This window comes from Myotis daubentonii, chromosome 3, assembly GCF_963259705.1.
Source record: "Myotis daubentonii chromosome 3, mMyoDau2.1, whole genome shotgun sequence".
NCBI classification, from domain to species: domain Eukaryota; kingdom Metazoa; phylum Chordata; class Mammalia; order Chiroptera; family Vespertilionidae; genus Myotis; species Myotis daubentonii.
This window is the reverse complement of record NC_081842.1, coordinates 208,520,688-208,543,565: the sequence shown is the minus strand read 5'-3', so window position 1 is coordinate 208,543,565 and position 22,878 is coordinate 208,520,688. Positions and strand designations below refer to the sequence as shown.

The window sequence follows — 22,878 nt, the reverse complement described above, 5'->3', positions numbered from 1 at the left end:
GCTGTGCCTGTCCTATAGTTGGAAGTGAGAGTTCCGAGCACAAATCCCAATTCAAACGAAGCTCTGTTCCTGTTATTGACTTTGCCTGTTGGTTAGGTACCATGGCGATCTCCGCCATCCTAGTCCCTGGCCACACTCGGGTTCTGGAATGCCAGAGAGGACCCTGAGTTGGCGTTCCATGTCCGCCTTCCAAAGACAGAGGCGGGAGTTTAAACACAGATCTGGGCCAAACCCCAGGCTGGAGCCACAGATGCTTAATCAAGAGCAAGAGGCCACCTTGTCCATCTCAGGGTCCCACACATCAGTTTCATTCCCTCCAGCTGATCTCCCCGTGAGGGTGCTCCTTGCAGTCATCCTCGCCCCACCCTCTTCTTTGTTTTAGTCATCTTCTCCAGTTGATAGAGAGGGAGAGCTTATCTCTAGGATATCTAGAGACACTTCCTAGTAAAAGCTTAGAAAGCTCCATAAAATAACTATCTTTACTGCTTTCTTCAGAATCAAGGAGGAAACCTGGGCTGGCCAACCAGGCCTTGAGGGATAAGGCCAGTGACGTGCAGACTGGATAGGTGGTTGAATCAGGTGATGACCTGACCACTGGGTGACCTTGGGCAAGTTAAGGCGCTCCTCTGACTTCCTGTTTCTTCCCTGTGAAACCTCTGGAGATTGTTAGGAACACCCCAATGAGGAGACCTCTTGTGCCGACATCTAGTAAACACTCGATAGAAATTAGATGTTGACAATGTTCTTATGATGTGACCAGGGTCAACCTCCAGCAGGACTTTACCTAATGTTCACTGAGACCTACTATGTGCCAGGCACTGTTCCAAGCTTTTGATATGTATTCATTAATTGAATCCTCTTAACTGCCTAATGATGGAGATACTACCATTATCCCCAAGTCTGAGATGAAGAAACTGAGGCACAAAGGAGTGAAATCGTCAAAGAAATGGGGAAAACTTGAATGGCTTATGGACTCAGACAGGAACCCAAGAACAGAAAGGAAGTACGTCACACCCTGAACCCCAGCTGCAAAGGATCCCCTTGGGGTGCCGAGTGATAAGCTCGCCTTACAGAAACACAAAACCTTAGAGTTAAAAGAAACCTACATACAATTCGATCCTCTGCTTGTATAGGTGAAGAAACTGGCGCTGGTGCCCAGAGAGGGAAAGCAACATGTCCAGGGCCACACAGAGGCTGGGTGGCAGAATCAAACCAAGAACCAGGCTGAACACTTGCTATGCTTTTCCTGGGTCTCAGGTCCTTCCAGAGACCACAGATAGAACCTGAGAAGTGTCCAAAGTCCCTAACACTGAATTAAAAATTCCACACATGGAGTATTTTTCTGAGGAAAGTGTTCATACATAGTAATAACAGCCATGATAACAGATACTATAGCAAATGATATTTATCAGCCAGTTGCTCTATACAAAGCCCGCCTGAAGCACTTTACATGTATGAACTCATTTGAGCCCCAGGAGAACCCTATGAGCAGGGCGCTATTATTATCATCCCCATTTTGCAGGTGAGGAAACTGAGGCCCAGAGAAGTGAACTAACTTGTCCAAGGTCACACGGCTGGTAAGTGGCAGAGCTGGGCTGTGTTAGAACTTCCGTTTCTACACATTCCCTGATATGACTACCGGCATCTTCAGAACAAATCCTCTGGGTAATATGTTTCTTTCTGACAATAAGCTTTGCAAACAACAGCTGAGAGTTTCCTTCATTTCAAGGCACCGAAGACACTACAAACGTCCAATACATTTCCAGACACTGAGCAGCCCTCGTAATGGTGGTCATTGACCTGTTTCTTTCTTAACACAGCCTTGGGAGTCAAAGCAAGTCTGTTGTCAGGTTTTAAAAATAGACCAAGCTTCCGCCTTTCTCAAGCAAACCACCTCTCCCTTTGCCCTCCAAACCCTGGCAGGAGGGCGGCTCCAGGTCTGAACTTGGCTTCAGAGCTAAATTCCCAGCTGGGCTGAGTTGGCACGACCTAGCTGCTCAGACCGTCACCGTGGCAGAACAAAACCCAAGGCTGGGAGACGTGCCTGGTGCATGGAGCCTACAATTAGGCTGTGACAGGATCGATTGATTGCTCTGGGATTAGATTCCGTGTTTAGCAAAGAGCTGAGCTCTGGCCAAGTTGCCAGGATAATTTCCCTCTACACACTCCCAACAACGCACAGACAGCAAAGCCGCTCTACAGCTGGTAGGTCCCGGGGCACGTGGGCAGGGGGGAAGGGAAGGACTCCCATCCCGACCACCTGCTCATGCCAGCCCTGGGCCGAGCACCTTATAATATGGTCACATTCCTTTTTCACAACCACCCTGGGAGGACGCTATCCTTATCCCCATTTTACAGGTAAGAATGCTGCACTTTAGAGAAGGGAGGGCACTTGCCCAAGGTCAAAAAGGCGGGTGGATGTCAGAGGTAGGATTTGAACCCAGGCCACTCCGGCCCACAGACAAGAACCCAATGTGAAGCAGGCTATTGGGAGCACAGAATGTTAAAGTCACAAGCCCTTAGCAATCACCCATTCAATCTCCTTTTCCTAGAAATGAGGACCAGGACCCAAAGAGAGGAAGTGACTTGCTAAGGCCACACGGCCAGTCTGGCTGCCTTGGGACGTTCTGTGCACTGTTTCTTAATGGAAAGAGGGGTTTTTTATCTGGAAAGTGCACTCAAGTGGTCATTCTGGACTCCTGGCCGGTCTCAGGGCTCGCTTACTCAGATTCCTCCTCTTTGGTTTCCTTCAGGCTCTCAAGGAACGTCTCTTCAAGGAGATCCAGCTCCCCCACGGGCAGGCGGAGGAGGGAGGTCACGTGGCAAATGAGGACCCGGGCCCGAGCATCATAACGCCCTCGAAAGAGAGAAACAACATGGGCAGGGAGTCAGTTTGCCTTTAAGAACAGAGATGTTAACAGCAGAGTAACTGACAAAACCCAAACCCTGGAAACATCCTAAACACGCAACCCATGAGAACCAGTCAATTAAACAATAGCACAGCTTCCTGGATGGAATATGTGCAACTATCCTATATAATAAAAGGATAATATTCAAATTGACCCTAACAGCAGAACGACTGGGAATGACTGGTCACTATGACACACACTGACCACCAGGGGGCAGACACTCAATGCAGGAGATGCCCCCTGGTGGTCAGTGCGCTCCCACAGGGGGAGCTCTGCTCAGCCACAAGCCAGGCTGATGGCTGCCAGTACAGCGGTGGTGGTGGGAGCCTCTCCCGCCTCCTCAGCAGCGCTAAGGGCTGCCAGAGGGATGTCTGACTGCCAGCTTAGGCCCAATCCCCCGGGGAGCGGGCCTAAGCCAGCAGATGGTCATCCCCTGAGAGGGCACAGGCCAGGTTGAGGCCCCCCCCCCCACCCAATGAGTGCACAAATTTTTTGTGCACCAGGCCTCTAGTTAAAAATATTAATCAAAAGCAAGGTAGTACTTTTTCACCAAATTAGCCAAGGTCATTTTTTAAAAAAAATCCCAAAGCTGTTAAGGAGGCAATGAACACGGTGCTCAGGTGAGAGTGTGCAGTCTGACAATATTTATTTATTTATTTATTTATAAAATATATATTTTTATTGATTTCAGAGAGGAAGAGTGAGGGAGAGAGAAAAACATCAATGATGAGAGAGAAGCATTGATTGGCTGCCTCCCACATGCCCCACACCGGGGATTGAGCCCTGACAACCTGTGTCCTGACAGGGAATTAAAGTGACCTCCTGGTTCATAGATCAATGCTCAACCACTGAGCCACACTAGCCCGGTGAGTATACAGTCTGACAATATTTATATCAAAAACTTTAAAAATGTGAACCCCCCTCACCCCCCAAATCATAGGGCCAGAAAGTAGAATGGTGGCTACTGGGGAGGGGGCGGGTGTTGAGAAGGGGGGAATGAGGAGTTATTGTTTAATGGGGACAGAGTTCCAGTTTTGCAAGATGAAGAGGGATGGTGGTGATGGTTCATAACAATGTGAATGTAGCTAATGCCACAAAACTGTACACTTAAAAATGGGTAAGGTGCTAAATTTTGTTATATGTATTTTACCAAAGTTTAAAAAAATGGGAAAAAGATGTGCACCCCCTTGGCCCAGGATGTCCAGTACTAAGACAGGCTCCCACACTGGATCTTTTTGACAAAGAGGGGAAAGCACAAGGGCTCAGTATCCAGCTACTTTGCACCCACTTCGTAGAGCCTGTGTGATGATGTGTGCTGTCTAAAATGCACATCACAAAGTTTTGAAGCGAAGACACCTGTTCTAGGACTGGCCCCAACGAATGTTACAGAATTGTCTCCTTTGCTGAGGGTCTGTGATGCTGGGCAATAATATTATACTAAAGTAGTAGTGGCTAGCCTTCGACAAGTTGCAGCCTCAAGTCCTGAAGTTTGAGGTTTCCTTGAACCTTCCTTGAACTAGAGTCCTCAGAGCGAGCTATGGTCTGGCAGCATTTGCCCAGCTGCCCTTGGCTGCCTCCCTCGATGTGGAACTGTCTACGTGCTGGGAAACAGACAACTGCATGTTGTATCTTGGGGTTATGGGGTCAATTAAAGCTCCAAACAAAGGAGCGCACTGTGCCTCCAGGGGATCAGAGACTATTGCACCCAGGTGATAATCGAGCTGTGGAAACTAACCAAGCCTTGGCCATGGTGATTTAATTGGTGGCAATTATAATTAGTGATTCATTTTTTATTCCATTTGTTAAGGCTGCAGTGGAACAGGCTGCCAGGGGCACAGGTAATCTCCCAAGGTATTCTCAGGCACGGGGACTTCAGAGTGGCAGCCTTGTGTCAGGGTCACTTCAAGGATCTTGGTGGCCAGGCTGCTGGACTTGGAGCTGATATCCCAGAGTTGCTGAGGGGTTGACAAAATTAGCATAAAACACTGAGCTCAGGGCCTGATAGGCACTCAGTGAGTATCAGCTATGGTTAAAATGACTCCCAGGGCCCAGCACAGGGCCTGGCACATGCACTGGGTGCTCAGTTCTTATTTGCTGAATGCATGGACCAGCCAGTGTTAATGCTGGTAACAAGCTGTATGACACTCTAGGATGCTGATGGAGAACCCAGCAGCCAGGTGACAATGTTTGCATTTCACCGTCACCAAAGACCAAGATCTCAAACCCTTCTGATTCACCAGGGAGGCAGGGCTTGTGATCCAGCAATAAAGACCAAGCCAGGAAGTAGATAGAGCCAAGTTTGCAGTAGGGATTGCGACGTCCCATGCAGCGTGCACCTCCGCAGGTCCCTTGGCCCAGAGTTGACGCTATCTTTGGCTTCAGAGTTCAGAGGGCAAAAACCGTGATTCAGTTTAAGTCTCTAGGGCACGAACGCAGAGTCCACAAGGAGACCGGCTTTGCCTTACATGGCATTTTGAAAGTTTGAAAGGTTGTCCTGGGCTACTTAACCTACTGACTAGGTTCTCTTCTCCTGCCAGTGGAGATACCAGGACCTGCCTTAGCAGCTGAGGATTGTACACTATGCAACACTTCACAAGCGATGTTCGGGACCTAGAAGAGCAACTAGAACACCTTGTAAAGATTACCGACTACAAATAAAGCAGCCCCACCTGAGATGGCCAAATTTGGGGTTCTAGAGCACTGGCTCTTGACCAGGGCTGTGTTACTGTCCCGCGCGCCCCCACCCCCAGAACATGTGACAATGTATGGAGACATTTCTGGTTGTTAGCACTCAGGAAGTGCTTCCGGCATCTAGTGACGGGAGGCCGGGGATGCAGCTGAACATCCTACACTGCACAGGACCCAGCCCCAAACGGCCGCAGTGCCAAGGGCCAAAAGCCCAGTTTAGAGTTAGCTTACATTCAGGTTAACCTTCAACACACAAAAGGCACATTGTTTCAGTTGTATGTGCTAAGAGCTCTGTGGGTTGTTACAGGATGAAGAGAAAAACGTGATTAGCACTCCCCCAAAATTCCATCCAGCTGCCCAAATGGCATCGTTCTGTGACTCAGATCCCAATACTGTCGGTAAAGGTCAACCTTCCAGGATGTTCTGAGAAATGCAGCTTTTCATGTTGATGTCCTGGGCTGATTTCATGACTAATCACCTTGCCTCACGCCTGAGGGAATCCAGCAGCAGAGAGAGCCTCCTCTGCTGTGTGCCCACCTCATCAATGTCTGCAACAGAGATTGAACCCTGCTCATGCGTCAGCTTGTCCTCTACAGAAAAGCCATCTGTCCATCCTACCCATCCTTCCTTCCTTCCTTCAATCCATCCATCCATCCATCCATCCATGTATGCATGCATTCATATATCCTTTCATCTATCCATCCATCCATCCATCCATCCATCCATCCATCCATGTATGCATGCATTCATATATCCTTTCATCCATCCATCCATCCATCCATCCATCCATCCATCCATCCATCCATGTATGCATGCATTCATATATCCTTTCATCCGTCCGTCCGTCCATCCATCCATCCATCCATCCAGTACTAAATGCCCACCCGTAGGCCCAAAAGTGCTGTAGATGCTGAGATGCGATGATATGCAATCCAGACAAGGCCCTGTGCTCATGGAGCTTATGGGGAGGGACTTGAATAGATGGCCCAACTATGACATGGTCCGAGTCCCCCAATGGATGCCAGACTGCAGACAGTACTGAACTCTATATATACCACGTTTTTCCTTTACATACAGACCTATGAGGAAGTTTAATTTATAAATCAGGCACAGTAAGAGAGAAACAATGACTAATAAGAAAATAGAACAATTATACCAATATACTGTAATAAAAGTTATGTGACGGTGGTCTCTCTCTCTGATAAACGATTTGATAACTGAGATGGCTATTCTGTGACTAATGGGAGGGTGGCATGTATGGCAGAGATATGCTGGGCAAAGGGATGATTCACATCTCAGGCCAGACAGAGCAGGACTTCAAGATTTCATCACACTACTCAGAACGGCGTGCAATTTAAAACCTATGAATTGCTTACTTTTGGAATTTTCCATTTAATATTTTCAAACTGTGGTAGAACATGGGTAACTGAAACCATGGAAAGTGAAACTGCAGATGAGGGGGGCGGGTTACTGTAATTAAGTTAAAGACCTCAAGGTGAAGTCACCTTGTACAATGTTCTTATAAGAGACATGCAGAGGAGAGGAAAGGAAGGAGGAGGAGAAGCCCGGGAGCAGAGGTCCTCAGACTTTTTAAACGGGGCCAGTTCACGGTCCCTCAGACATTCCACACATGCGCACTGTGGGCCCGGGATGAGTCGGCTGCTAAGCAGGACAGGCAGCGGCGGCAAAAACACTCGGCGGGCCGGGTAAATGTTTTCGGCGGGCCACATGTGGCCCGCGGGCCGCAGTTTTTGAGGACCCCTGTCCTGGAGGATGGAGGCAGAGACTGCAGTGATGCAGCCACAAGCCAAGGAGATGCAGCCACAGCCAAGGAGCACCTGGAGCTATCAGCAGCTAAAGGCATGAAGGATTCTCGTCTACAGCCTTCGGAGAGAGCAGGATCCTGCTGACACCTTGCTTTCATACTTTTGGTGTCCAGAACTGTGAGAGAATAAATTTCTGTTGCTTTAAGCCACCCATCTCAGGTAATTTGTTACGACAGCCCTGGGAAACGAATGTAGTGAAATCCTGAACTGCCACTAACTGAGCAAGCGTGGGTAAATTGCTTAACCTCTCTGAGCCCACTTTCTCATCCATAAAACAGAACACAAGGATCCATCCCATTCATTCATCCAGCAGATGTTTGCGGAGTGTTTACTGTGTGCAGGAGCTGGAAGTATGTGGTGAAGAAAACCGGGCATGGCTCTGCCCCCATGGAGCTTACGGTCCGAAGGGCAAGCCAGTTACCAAGCAAAGCAGCGTGCAGCGAGGCGTTCAACGGCAACCGTGGCTGACATCACGCCGAGGCGTGCCAGGGCCTGTCCCTGGGAAGTGATGACTGAGTGGAGGGATGAGGGAGAGGGAGAGAGCACCTGGGCAAGAGGAGCAGGGCATTCTCCAGCCAGGGGAGGGGTACGTGCAAAGGCCCCTGGTGCCAGGAGCAGGGTGCACTCAGGGAGGCCGGCCTGGGGAGAGGGCAGGGCGTGCGTGGTAAGAGAGGAGGAGGTGAAGGGGCCAGCCCACCAGGAGGCAGCCAGGGTGGCCGTGGGTGGGAGCCAGGAGGCAGCGTTGTCGATGTGCAGGAAGATCATCTGAGCTGCAGGGTGGAGGCCAAACTGCTGGCCAGAGTGATGGTAGGAAGACCCGTGAGGAGACCCCTGCTGTCATCCAGGAGGGGCTGATGGTGGCTCAGGCCAGGGTGGTGGGTTTAGATGAAGACGGGGCCGGATTCAAGAACTACTTAGGAGGTAAAACCACAGGCATTGCGAGGAATAAATGGAATGACCGCGAAGAAGTGCCACAGAGTGCTTGGCACGAATGAAGCGCTCCCGGCTCCCCGACTGAATGGGGTTCCCTTTCCTGCCTTGTACCAAAATGACCACAGGGAACCAGGCCTCCGGTGGCAGCCCATCACTGGCTTTACCGGCTGAAGACGAGCACCCACAATTTACAGAGCGTAGAAAACCAACTCACCATCCTTGAGTGAGAAGCTCAGCAGGTCCTGGGGAAAAGTAGCAGAAATTGGCAATAAGTTGCTATGTAACCAGCCTGCTCATTTGACACAAATGTATTGACTCTTACTAAGTGGGAGAGCAAGGCAGACAATATCTCTGCCTCAGACTCTAGTGGTGAGCCAGACAAACAAGTAAGCAAACAAATGAGTGTGTGAGCATTTCAGCGAGCGATACAAAGGAGAGGAAGGGCTGTTTTAAACCTGCTCGGTCGACCCACCAACAGCCCGTGTCACAAGCTGCCTGTTTTAACTGCACACAGAGCCGGTGAGTGACATGCCCAAGGACACACAGCAAAGCTGCTACTTCTGAACAAAGCACCACAGCTTGGCACCAGGAGCCGGGGCTCTGGAGTCAGAGTGGCAAGGTTCAAACCTGGGCTCAGCCACCTGCCAGCTGCATGACCTTGAACAAGTTCCTTAATCTCCCTGTACCTCAGTTTTCTCATCTAGAAAATGGGAATGCTCACACTACCAACCTCATAAAGTTGCTTTGAGAATTAAATGAGTTAATACTTGTAAAGGTACTAGCACATACTAAGCACTATTTAAGTAATACATTAAATCAATAGTAGATATTCAATAATGGTCATTTAACATAGCTATGATAATCATCATCATCATACGATATTCTGATGAAGTATTTTATCTTCCAACTCCTCCAGCCCCCTAGGAAGTTTTCAGCCTGACTTAGAAAACCTTTTTTTCTGGTTCCCCTAGCAGCCGCCACCTGGTGGTGGGTGTACCTGGGTGATCACCAATGGGTCGTCCTTCAAGATGGGGTCCTTCGTTAAAATCTCAGCAAACATGTCCGCTCCTTCGCCTCCCAGGCCGCTGGCAAAAGCAGTCATGGTGGGCAGGATGGCTTCAGACAACTCCAGCCACTTCGCCAGGCCCGTCACAAACTCTATGCAGAAGGAGCTGAAAGACAAACACGACTCAGATCCGATAGCTTCCAGACTTGCACTTCAAGGCCATTGGGAAGCTTAGATTAGTCACATTCATGATGCGAACAGCCAACACACCCCAAACCATGGCGACTGCGTTCCACGGGATACAGAGGAGCCAAAACCTAATTTCAGGTGGTGGGATTCTAGCTTCTTTCCCCACCAAACCTTTGACCAAAGAGGCTGATAAACCATAGGAAGGAGGCCAGCGAGCCATTCCTGACCATGTGCCCGGGGCCCAGCCTGGGCCGGGGCTGTGCTGGGGGCCGAGGAACCAGAGATGAGCGAGATGCAGCCTCTGATGAGAAGCTCACAGCACGGGGACACAGGGAAATAATGAACTCATCCCAGTGGCGTGTGGTCTGTGAGGAGAGGGCAGGAATTGAGCCCTGATGAGCCCAGAGAGGGAGCCCCAGGCCGGCCTGGGGAGGTGAGGAGCAGCGACTAGAAAAGGGTTCCCACAGAAGGAGACTGGCTGCTGTGGGGGACCACCCAGGATGTGCTTTCTCGGGAAAAGTCGGCCCCTCGGCAGCAGATAAAGCGCAGCGGACAAGTCTATCCTCCCCATGCCCTCCGCCCCCGTGGGCCTCTCTCCACAGCAGGCATTGGAGCTGAGCCCCACAGGGGTCCCTGGATGGAGGATGGCTTGATCGCTCTAGGGGAGAAGGAGCCCTCGGAGCTGAGACAGCTGCAGGAAGCACATGGCATTTTGGGGACAGCGGCAAAGTCCGCATCAGGCTTTGGCTCCAAGTTACCATTCATGGCAGAGAGAATGGTGAGCAGCGGTAGGCGGGCAGGAGGTGCGGAGCAGGGGCGTTAATTAGGAGGTGATCACACCAGCCCAGAGCCAGGCCTATCTCTAAGCCCAGCAGCCCAGACTGCCTCGACCCCACTGTCCTGGGCTCCCTGTACTGGGTTCTACACCCCTAGTTCTAGCCAGATTGGGTGGAATCAGGCCTCCTAGGGACAAGCAGAGCTCCCTGGTGGCAGGGACAATGTCAGAAGGCCTCCTGCTTGCACCACCTGGTTCCAGCCCCACGGATCCCAGGCAGCCCACCCATCCCAGTCCTTAGAGCTGGGGTGGCCGAAGCCGAGTGGAGAGATTGCTGCAGGCCAGGCCCCTGGCAGGAGCAGTGAAAAGCTCAGGTTCCAATCCTGGTCCACCACTGTTACAGTCCAGGTCCCCAGGAGGCAGCTGTGAAATGACTATTGGGATCCTCTAGGGATCAGTGCTGTGGGAGGTCAGGGAGGATGCTGGAGCGGGCAGGGGAGCAGCGGAGTTGCCAGGCAGCCTCTATGGAAGCTTCAGGCAACCCTGCAGGGAGATCTGAAGATGAGTGACCCTTCAGAGCTGTGGTGTGGGGCGAGGGCTGGGCCTTATGCCGCCACATTAGCCGGTCATCGGATAAAGGCTGCCCTAGGAAGGGGAAAGAACCTTGGGCAAGGGGTCTCTCTTCCGCTGCCACAGGCCCGGGTGGTGCTGGGGGAAAGTCTTTCATTCTTAAAGGGGCATCTGAGCGATGGAGCACCTTGCAATAGTAACTCGACTTCTCTGTGCCTCAGTTTCCTTATCTGCAATGGGTTTAAGAGATCAACTTCAGCCCTGGACAGTGTGGCTCAGTTGGTTGGGCATCGTTCTGTGCACCAAAAGGCTGCTGGTTCAATTCCTGGTCAGGGTACATATATAGCCAGATTTGGGGCTCGATCCCCAGTAGGGGACGTGCAGGAAGCAGCTGATTGATGTTTTTCTCTCTCTCTTCTCCTCTTCCTTCCTCTCTGTCTAAAATCAGTAAAAACAGACTAAAAAGAGAGAGAGAGAGAGAGAGAGAGAGAGAGAGAGAGAGAGAGAGAGAGAGAGACTTCATAAGGTTGTTTGAGGTTAAATGAGACGATACATATGAAGCACCCAGAGGAGGGTTTGGTGTGGAGTAGCTGTTCAGCTTACATTAGCTAGTGTCATTACTTTCATTTATAAGCCGGCCAAGGGAGGCAGTGAAGGACAGGGGGCAGAGTCAGGCACTAAGGTCTACTGGGAGAGTCCCCTTCATGTCTTTTCTTTGTCTCTCTTTTCTTCATTTTTCTCTGCTGCAAAATGCAGATGGTAATAGGACCTACCTCATAGTTTGGTTGGAAAGATTAAATGACACGGTCACAGCGCCTGGCACCCGATAACCCTCAATAAATGTTAGCTACTGCTACTGCAATTATTATGATAGTACTCGCTGCAATTACTGGGGTTACCCGGGATGGTATGTGGGTGTGTATGGGGGCCAAGGGATGACTCGGTGAACTGATCAGCACTTAGGGGTAAACTCATCTGCAGAAAGGGCGCAGGGCTGAGGGCCGCAGCGTGGCCCTGTGTCCACGAGGAAGGTCTTGGATGCAGAGAAGCATCTCCTAACAAGAGTGGAGGCAAGTGAAGAATATGAACTCTGGTGTGCATCCCAGCTCTGCCACTAGCTGTGTGACCTTGGACAAGTTCCTTAACCTCTCTGGGCCTCAGTTTCTTTGTCTGTAAAACAGAGGTGATAATGACGAAGCCTGTTTCATAGGGTTGTTAAAATTTAACATTTGCCGTGTGTTTAGAATAATACCTGGCACATATAAGGCGCTCTATATGTGTTTCTTTAATGAGCAATGGAATATATATATATGTAAAGTGGCAGTACAACAACCTATCAAATAACAGACAGCATTTTAGACCAGCAGGGCCTCGGGAACTGCTCCTAAAGTGGTGGGTGGTCTCACTGAGATACAAGAAAATCAACAGCAGCAATGACAATCACAGAGCAACGATCCTCAGCCCCTGTTTGCTAAGTGCTTTAAGCACACTGCCTGTTTCCTTCCCACCAATCCCCATGAGGGAGGGAGGTACTGCTTTCACCCCCATTCTAGATATAAGGACACCCAGACCCGGAGGGGTCATGGGACAGCTCCGGGGTTCAAGGCCACAACTGACTGGCCCCAGAGGCCATGCTTACCCACTGCAGGGACTGCCCTCTCCAGGGATTTCAGCCCTGGGCCTCACCCGGTGCCAGGCGCTGGCTGAGCGGGTGCCTCCAACATTCCCTTTCATCCTCACCGAACCTCGCAGGGACGGCCCTGGGCCGCAGAGATTAAACGCCTTATCAAGGGCGCCACAGATGCGAAGGGCAGAGCTTCACCTGGGGTCCAGGAGCCTGAACTCGAGTCCAGAGCTCCTCCCACTCCCCAGGGGCCCGCACACCACCAGGAGGCCACATCTGGCCTGCAGCCCGTTCCCGTTCCCGTAGGCTAAGATTTATTGGAGCAGTCAGTCACACCCGTTCCTTTGCCGACTGTGTCCGGCTGCTTTTAGGCAGCAACAGCAAAGCTGAGGGACTGGGGCAGAGCCCACACGGCCTGCAAGCTAAAATACCACGTCCTCTACAGGAAACGTCTGTCGACCTGTTCTACTCATGCGTATCTCCGTGCTTAATAAATAGAATTAATCGTAGGAAACAGCGTCTGTGACATTTACAGCATGGTAAGAAGTATTTCAAAGGCTTGCTGTTACACCCCATGTGGACAACAACAGCCACAGAGTGTTTTCCTAAGATGACTGAAGCCAACAGCTATAAGAAGATTGAGGCTGTCTTTAAAACGTGTTTTGGGCCCAGGAAAACCAAGATCAGCCAAGTGGAAAGAAACCGAATCAGACACTCTCAGGAAGGAATGCCCCAAGGCAAATGCTTCCAGCCCCATGTGCTTAGAACTCATGGGGGGGGGGGGGGTGTGGAGGATGGGAGGGAGACCCAGGACAATAACCCACTTTCCTATGTGCTCTCCTAGGCAGTGCCCAGCACAGGCCTGCCACACTGTCTAGGCTCATGAACACTTGCTTATGTGAACAAGGTACACAGAGCCCTTCCCCATCTATGCATCAGCTTATCAGGCAGGGGGTGATCAGGCCAGAAGAAGCTTCTGGAAAGATGGAGGCTTCCCAGATGTGGCACAGGCAGGAGCAGGGGAGAGTCGGGCCCTTGCAGGAGATAGGACTCCGGCTTGCTTGGGAACAGAATATCGAATGAGACACAGTCTAACCTCCAGATAGAGGATGTGATTCCATTGTTAATGATGAGAATATCCAATATTTGTTGGGCAGTAGCTCTGCAGCAGGCTCTGCGGGGCCACCTACACATTCCCTCCCCACGAGCACCCGCTCTGACATGCTGCTTCTCTGCAGCAGTAACTCCCCAGCAGAACCCACCTCTCATGTGGAGGTTAGGAATGGCAAGTGCCTTGATTTTTCCCTAACCCCTCCGCCCCCCCACCCCCCACGCAGGTGAGGCTTGGGCAAGTGACTGGATCTAGCCAGAAGCCTTCTTGGCATATTCTGGGAAAGATTTCCTCCCTGATGAGAGGAGACTTGAGGGGAACCCCGGCCCTCCTCCTTTGTGCCTTGGTCCTTTTCCTGTGAGGATGTGATGTGTGGAGCAGCGGCAGCCATGTTGTGATCAGGAGGGGAAGGCCAAGAGATGGCAAGAAGCCAGCCCAAAGGCTTTCTGAGGCACGGAATCAAGCTTTTTGATTTCCTATTGAGGAGGGAAAAAATCTGTTCTTTAAATCTCTTTTAGTACAGTGTCCTGTTACTTGCAGCTCCAAATACCCTGACTGGTAGGAGTAAGTTCATCCATTTTACAGATGAGGGAACTGGGGCAAATACAATAAGTCCCAGAGTTAGCAAGTAACCAGTACATTTATTGAGCACCTACTATGTGCCGGCACTGTGCTACATTATCTAATCCGCCCCCCCGCCATTTATATATATATATATATATATATATATATATATATATATATATATATATATATATTTGTGTAAGTTTAAGGGATATAGCATAATGGTTTAACTTAAATATATTGTGAAATGATTACCACAATAACTTTAGTTGGCTTGCAGCACCTCATATAAACACAATAAAAAGAACAAGTGTTTTCCTTTCGATGAGAACTCTTAGGATTGACTCTTTTAACGACTTTCCTGTGTGTCATACATCAGTGTTGACATAGTCATGCTGTATATTACATTCTCAGTGCTTATTTATCTTGTACAAAAGTTTGTACCTTTTGACCACCTTTCTTCAGTCATTTAATTCTTGTAATCACCCGGCAAGGGTGAGTATTATTAGCCCATTCTGTCAGGCCTAACGGTTAGGTTTGAATCAGTCCTAACTGTTACACATTTAGAATCCCTCCACCTCTCGGTCACTGTCCTGGTTTCCCCGATGACTCCATCAGCCTCCTCACTGGCCTCCTCCTGCCTCTAAACTCTTTCCCCATAGAATCCTTGAAGCCCTTCAAGGCCAAAGCCTGGGCTCTTAACAAGTCTGCTATTAGAAATTTAAATATACATCTAATGCACGTGCTAGATATTGACAAAGGCAGATACTAACACTGTGAATTACTGTCACTCTTTTGCTCCCATGACACCCCATCTGTCTGCTATTACAATCAGTCAGGTGTGTACCCTCCCCTTAATTACCCTTCGTTTTATCTACAGCAAGCATGTCAAACTTGCGGCCTGCAATGCAGCCCACAACAAATATTTTTGTGGCCCAGCCAATATAACGGTATGTAAGAAACGTTTTAATAAAAATTTCGTAACTTAATTTTTACAATATCCTGTTATACATAACTAGGGGCCCGGTGCACAAAATTCGTGCACTGGGTGTGTGTGTGGGGGGGGGGGAGTGTCCCTCAGCCCAGCCTGCCCCCTCTCACATACTGGGAGCCCTCAGGCGTTGACCCCCATCACCCTCCAATCGCAGGATCGGCCCCTTGCCCAGGCCTGACGCCTCTGGCCTAGGCGTCCAGCCCGGGCAGCGGGGACCTGCAGTGGCAGCGGGGGGTGGGGGGGGCGCCACGATTGCGCAGGCTCCGCCCCTGCCCCTGCAGGATGCCTCTGGCTGAGGTGTCCGGCCAGGGCAGCGGGGACCCACAGCTGCAGCGGCCCCACGATCGTGGGCTTCGCTTTAGGCCCAGGCAAGGGACCCCTAGCTCCCGGGACTGCCAGCTTCGACCGTGCCCAGCTCCCATCGCTGGCTCCACCCCTACTTCCTGCTATCACTGGCCAGGGCGGAAAAGGCACCTGATTCTCCGATCATGGCTGGGGGGCAGGGCAAAGACGGCCCCAGGGCCGCCTTTGCCCTGCCCCCCAGCTCTTAGCTCCCCCCTGAGTTTCCGATCACTGTCAGTGTCAGGGGGCTTCTTCCTGCTTTCCCTTTTGCCTCCCTGCATTGTGCCTACATATGCAAATTAACCGCCATCTTGTTGACAGTTAACTGCCAATCTTAGTTGGCAGTTAACTGCCAATCTTAGTTGGCAGTTAATTTGCCTATAGCCCTGATTAGCCAATGAAAAGGGTATCGTCGTACGCCAATTACCATTTTTCTCTTTTATTAGTGTTGATTATTAATAACGAACTACAACATTTGCTAATGACTGATTACTATAATCATGTTGCATTTGTTTCCCTTATGCGCAGGCGCACCATTTCTCTCCACTAATACTAGCAGCGAGTATTTTAGCAGCCGATCGCACGTCATTAGTCTTGTACTGACTTGTTTGGTGTGAGCAACAGGAAATATTTCGCTTTCGGAGAACAAGAAAAATAGGTTTATTTGCATTATGCTTATTAATTTGCGCAGTTATTCAGTGTCTGGTAAGTTAATGTTCAAGAAAAAATATTAATTTTTCTTAAAATGTTCTATTATTTTATATTAACGATGATTCATTTATTTCAGCCCTTTGTATTCAGCATGTCTCTATTGAAATAAACCTATGTTTCTATGAAAATTGAAGCTTTTGGGTTTTTTTGTGGCCCACATAAACTTAAACTTTGTTTATTTAGCCCGTGTTAGCCTTTGAGTTTGACATGCTTGAACAGGGTCGTGTGGTACACACAGCACACAGTAGGAGTTCAGTAAGTGCATGTCACATGAATGAATAAATATCTCATTCCCCTATTAAACTATGTCATAACTGAGGGCAGGGATTCTGTCTGCCTTGTTCATCTGTGTGGGAAGAGCTCAGGAGATTTATCTCAGTGCAGTGGCAGAAGCAATGGCATGAGCGCACTCCGCCTATACAAGCTTCCTCAGCACACCGGGAAGTGGCAGCGCCCGCCTGAGTAAGCCCCCTAGAGCCCCTACATAGTACCCTATCTTTCCTACCATTGGTTGCCCTAAGGATGGTGTAAACTTCTGATTGGTCTGGAATGTTATATATGTCGCTGCACTTAAACAATAAAGTCAGATCTGCGTCTTGAACTGGTCTCTGGAGTCGGGCATGCTTCGTTAGGACTCCGTCGGCCTCACCCCCGCGGGACCCCCTGCCTCATTCTGGCGCCACGAGCAGGGACCCCGGCAAGAAAGAAAGCGTTGAGTCGGGTGAGTGCCCCTCTGTAACAATGGGTAACCTTCCCCCCTGCCTCACATCTGTACCCTCTATGTACTTCAAATGATGGTTGGCACACAGTAGGTGCTCAGAAAATGCTTGGTGAAGGTATGCGTGAGTGAGATGTCATATTCCCCTATCAGGCTGTAAGCGCCTTAAAGGAAAGGACATGACTTTCTCCTTTTTTGGGGCCCCACAATAACTTGTAGGCTGCTTGGTGCCTCTGAGGAAGCAGGACCTTCCCTCTGTGGGACAATAGCACTCACCTTTGCTCAGGTTCTGGAAATAGCTGGGACAGGGATATGCCACAGAGGGCGGCATAGGCAAAGCGGTTGGCCTCGGACAACTCCCGGCCTGTGGGCAGATGTGGGTCCCCCTCCACAGCTGGCTCAGCCTCCTGATGCAGCCTGGGGCTGGATCTGTCCCATGTGGCCATTTCCAGTCCTGCAGGAAAGAAATCCCAGTGAGCAATGCATCTGGGGGTAGGCAAAGGTTACTTAATGGGACACAAAAATTATCAACGCTGAGAGAAAAGATTCATAAATCAGCCTCGTTAAAATTAAGAACTTCATCATCTTCAAGAAACTGAAGACATACCAAACACTAGTAGGAGATATTTTCAATTTAGAGGCTGCGGTAATTGTGCTAATTACCCAAGACGATATTTTATTAGGCTGATCTCTAGGGAGGCCCACATTGGTTTTTAGTTAAAGATTAAACAACCTTGCCTGGCTGGTGTGATTCAGTTGGTTGAGCGTCAACCCATGAACCATGAGGTTAGTGGTTGGATTGCCGGTCAGGGCGCATGCCCGGGTTGTAGGCTTGATCCCCATCAGGGGCTTGCAGGAGACAGCTGATCAATGTTTCTCTCTCCTAGATGTTCCTATCTCTCTCTCCCTCTTCCTCTTTATCTAAAGCCAATAAAAACATATTTTTAAAAAAGAATAAACAACCTTCTAATCAGAGAAGCATGAGCTGGCCTGCTTCTAACCACAAGGGAGAGGGGGGATAAACAGGGGGCAAAAGTAGGTTTATAGTTGTGAGTACTCAAAACTCAGAATTTATTTTGTACTATTATTTAATAATTATTGTACTATTTTATATATGAACAACTGTAACCCCCCTCTCCCAGCACCCCCCGACCCAAAACTTAGTGCACAAAAAGCTCCGCTCAGGCCAAATACATTCATTCATTCAACAAATACACTCCTGAAGCCCTATACTCCGTCCTCTCCACACCAGGCCAAGTGGCCTTTTTTTCATATACACCAATCCTGTCACCCGCCTGCTTAAAAGCTTCTGAAGTGCCGGAAGCCGGTCCATCCTTGCTGCTTGACACAGTCGCTGCAGGGAAGAAACATCTGCACAGCATATGTTTCAAGGGACCTGGCGCATATGGCATACTGTTCTTAATATGTTTGCTCCCCTTCTTAGCGCTATGTGTTTTAACCAAGGTCACCTCTCCAAGAAAGGTTATTTCCCCAGGTGGGGATTTTTCCCTGGAGTTAGGGAGGGAATAAAACCCCTTAACTAAGTGCCAGGAGGGTAGTTAATCACTTTAACTACGAACAATCACGCTTAAGCTACATAATCTTTACTTAGGATAATCTCCTTCAGTTACTTCCTTGTAGCTTAATAGAACAATAGAGTAACCTTGGAATGGAGATAAGAAACGCCCTAACCTTTGGAATAGAATGGATAGGATTAAAACCAACTGGTATAAATATAGATGTAACAGGACAATAAAGACAGAACCTGGCTAGAGAACCTGGCTAGAACCTGGCTAGGCTGCTGATCAACTGAACGCTGCCTCCGTCCACACCTTTGGGAACCCCTGGACCTGCTGGGGCAGGACCCCAACACTGAAGGCTTCCCACGCACCAGGATGAGTACCGATCCCCTTCGAATGGCCTACAACGCCCTGTGTAAGAGATCCCGCCTGCCCCTAACCTTCTCATGCCCCCCACACCCGGCTTGTTCACTATACTACAGCCACTCTGGCTGTCTTTCTTCTCTTCAAACACCCACACTGGGCCTTTGCACTTGCCATTCCCCGGGCCTGGGACACTCCTCCCCTGACCTTGCCATCCTTCTGGCCTCAGCCCGAATGTCTTCAGGCTAAAGTACTTCTGTCCCCCTCTCCCAGCATCCTGTCTATATTTATAATACTTAGTTCTATCTGAAAGAATATATTTTTAAACTATTCTGTTTGTGTACACAGTTACTTATGTATACAAACAGAATATCTGCTTCTCAAAGCAGACCCCTGCTTCACGGGTGTACCCCAGAGTTTGGAGCAGGCCCTGAATATTATAGGCATCAATAACTACTTGCTGGATGAAGAAGAAGGACATCTGATACATGATGTCCTGTTCTGGGCCGTGGCGCAGATCAGGGGACAAAACTGACAAATTCCCTGCTCTCAAGGGGCTTACGTCCTGGTGGGACACAGGCAATAATACACCAATACATAATGATAATCATAATTTAAATAACTTGCCCAAGATTAGATAGCTAGTAAGGGGTGGAATCAAAATTTGCATTTGAGTGGCCTGTTTATAGGACCCATGCCCTTAACAGTCAACTAAATAATCAATAAACATTCGGTCAGGAAGTGATCATAGGGGTGGGGTACAATAAGGCAGTGAGGGGGATATGAAGTGATGGGCAGGAGGGAAGTGACCGTGGTATGCAGATGACAGGTGCCATTCCAGCAGAGGCTGCAGGAAGTAAAGGGGCAGCCCTGCAGATGGGTGGGAGAGTAATCCAGGTGAAGAAACAGGGCAGTAGAAGAGACAGACAAGCAAACAGACGACGACAAACCAGCGGAATAAATGCTGTGAAGGAGGAAATACATATAGAGGGGTAAAAAGAAGGGGCCTGGCACATAGAATTGGCTTCCTGGAGAAGGTGGTGTCAGATTAGGGTGGGGTGGGGTGGGGTGAGGAGGAAGAACATGTTCTGGGCAGAGGGGATATAGCACATGTCAAGACCCAGGGGTAGAAGGGAGGGAATGCTTTTTAAGAACCATGAAGATGCTCAGTGCAGCCAGGGTTTGAACGGGTGGGCGTGGAGGGGTAGACGAGGTTGGAGGGGATGCTGCTGGGGCCACACCCTGGCCGACCAAGTTCTCCCAGCTAAGGAGTCAGACTTAATTGTAAGGCCACGGCCATGCGGGGAGCTGTGAGGATATGCAGGACCGCCCCATACTATTTTTACGACTGCCTGTAGTCTATAATTATTTTAAAATAAAAAGTTAAAAAATAAAAAGCAGTGGGGTGTCCCTATAGAATTTGAAAGACCTTTTCTTAAGGTCTAAGTGAACTAAAAATAAAAATTCACCACCTCCCAGAATTAACCAGTTAGTTAATTTAATAAACACGTATCACTCTATTATGTGCCAGGACTGTCCCGCATGCTGGGGACACAGCGGGGACTAAGACAGACAGACAACAACCCTCCATCACGGAGCTACATTCTCGTGGGGCAGACAACAGTGTGTAAACTCAGAACATTTACAATAAGACCATTTAAAACAAGGATGAGGGTTCTGAAGGGACAGAAACCTCAGATAATATTTACCCAGATTTCAAGAAACCACTGTGGGCCTCCCCTCTAGGTCTCAAAACAGCTGTCAGCTTCTGGATGGTTCTTCTGGGAAATATGCAAATTGTCCTGGAGGCGCAAACCAGAAAAACCAGCCTGTGGGTCCACAGGGTGTGGAGTCTGGAGGCCTATGGGAGACGGGGATCCGGGTCCCCAGGCTCAGGAAGCCTTGCTACTACTTTCCTCTGGGCCTTTGCCCCCAGGCCTCGCTACCTGGGATGCCTTTCTCAGTAGGGCTGCAGGCAGCCCTGGACTTTGCTGGAACTGTCTGTTCTAACTCCTCGTGCCCTGAGCTGTGGGTGCTGCACTAACTCCTTGGTTAGCCTAGCAGTAGAGGGCAGGCACCTGATCCCTCCATTCCCATGCCCAACCCTTACCTTCCATAGACTGAGTGATCAGAAAATGCCTCCTACGTGAATGAATGAATGAACGAATGAACTAGTTTTGGGGGCTTAAGCAAGAGCTAGATTTTCCTGGTTATCTCTCTCCTATTCTTACCCTCCCATTGAGCATCAGATGAAGGACAAAGATGGAACAAGGGCCAAGTGTCTGGAATGACCCAGGGATGTCCCCGAACCCCAAACCCAGGGTTCCCCAAAGCTTCAAATAACCTGAACTTCATCCTAACAGCCTGTTTTCATTCCAAGGAACTAGAATATTATTTTCTGCCTCTTTAAGCCTCCGGAGGGTTTTTAGTAAGTGATCAGTGATAACATCCTTCCCCTGGATGTTCACCTTCTATGGGGCATGGGAATGTGCCTGTACCAGGCCCTACAAACTCAGAGAATCAAGCTACGAGTCTAACCATCTTAAAAAGTGCAGAGAAGAAAAATGGCTGGGAGAATATCCTCCAAGATTATTTCCCAAGTTGAGATGCCAGAGACTTCTCTGGATTCCCCAACTTTCTGCCATTTATATGCACTACTTTTGAACTTAGGAGAAAATTAAAATTATTTTGTTTATATCTCTATCCATAGTGAGGGGACTGTTAGGAGTTGCATCGGGATGGTGACAGTGGCTGTCTCTAAGCAGGGGGAAGGATGGATTCTGGATTATTTTAAATTTTCCTTTTACATTTCTGCTTTCTGAATTTTTATTTTTTTATTATTTTTTTAAAATATATTTTTATTAGAACCAAGATGGCGGCATAGGTTAACGCCGGTGTTTGCTGCTTTGAACAACTACTTCAAAAGTGAAACCAAAAAACGGAAGGGACATCACCCAGAACCACAGGAACGCTGGCTGAGTGGAAGTCCTACAGCTAGGAGGAAAGAGAAACGCATACGGACACTCAGAGGAGGCGCAGTGCTGAAGTCAAATTCTGAGGTGCGGAGTGCGCCGAGCGGGCTGGCAGCGGAGGGCGCGGTTGTTGTTTTCAATCGGGAGGGAGTCGCAGACTCTGAGCACCAGATCCGGGCGAGTCTTTAGGGACCCAGACTCAAACGGGAGAAACGGGACTGTCTGGCTTCGGTCAGAGCGAGTGCAGCTTTCTCTCCGAGCTTTGCAGCGGGTGCTGGGACTCAGAGAGGCAGAGCCCCTGGGGACAGGACTGAGAGCCGCCATAACTGCTCTCTCCGGCCCACGCTGTTGATCCTGTTCGACCCGCCCTGCCCAAGCCCTGCACAGAGGCATTTGCCGGATAGCCCCAGGCAAAGGCATCTGCCGGATAGCCTCAGGCAAAGGCTAGATTAGCACCTCCCTAGAGGACAGAAGTTCTCTCACTGCTGACCCAGCTGATTCTCATAGCCACTTGGCCTGGAGGTCAAACCCTCCCTGGAATTAGCTACAACAATCAAGATTTATCTATAAGACTGCGAACAAAGACCACTAGGGGGTGCACCAAGGAAGCATAACAAAATGCGGAGACAAAGAAACAGGACAAAATTGTCAATGGAAGAAATAGAGTTCAGAACCACACTTTTAAGGTCTCTCAAGAACTGTTTAGAAGCTGCCGATAAACTTAATGAGATCTACACGAAAACTAATAAGACCCTCGATCTTATATTGGGGAACCAACTAGAAATTAAGCACACACAGACTGAAATAACGAATATTATACAGACGCCCGACAGCAGACCAGAGGAGCGCAAGAATCAAGTCAATGATTTGAAATGCGAGGAAGCAAAAAACATCCAACCGGAAAAGCAAAATGAAAAAAGAATCCAAAAATGCGAGGATAGTGTAAGGAGCCTCTGGGACAGCTTCAAGCGTACCAACATCAGAATTATAGGGGTGCCAGAAGATGAGAGAGAGCAAGATATTGAAAACCTATTTGAAGAAATAATGACAGAAAACTTCCCCC

At 49.3% G+C, this 22,878-nt stretch overlaps 1 protein-coding gene across 11 annotated transcripts in view; it reads right to left on the bottom strand.

Moving 5' to 3' along the window:
* Positions 1 to 22,878, bottom strand: part of TMCO4 (transmembrane and coiled-coil domains 4) — an 87,305-nt gene that overhangs the window by 54,916 nt on the left and 9,511 nt on the right. For 9 of the 11 annotated variants that reach the window (XM_059690989.1, XM_059690990.1, XM_059690991.1 and 6 more), the window contains 4 exons: positions 17,237 to 17,414; positions 9,354 to 9,528; positions 8,571 to 8,598; positions 2,725 to 2,857 (listed from right to left, as the gene is read on the bottom strand). In XM_059690989.1, the coding sequence (XP_059546972.1) occupies positions 2,725 to 2,857; positions 8,571 to 8,598; positions 9,354 to 9,528; positions 17,237 to 17,406 (506 nt within the window). In that variant the 5' untranslated portion in view covers positions 17,407 to 17,414. Of the gene's footprint in view, positions 1 to 2,724; positions 2,858 to 8,570; positions 8,599 to 9,353; positions 9,529 to 17,236; positions 17,415 to 20,552; positions 20,625 to 22,878 lie in introns of those variants that run through there. The other 2 variants (XM_059690986.1, XM_059690987.1) reach the window with 2 other exon arrangements.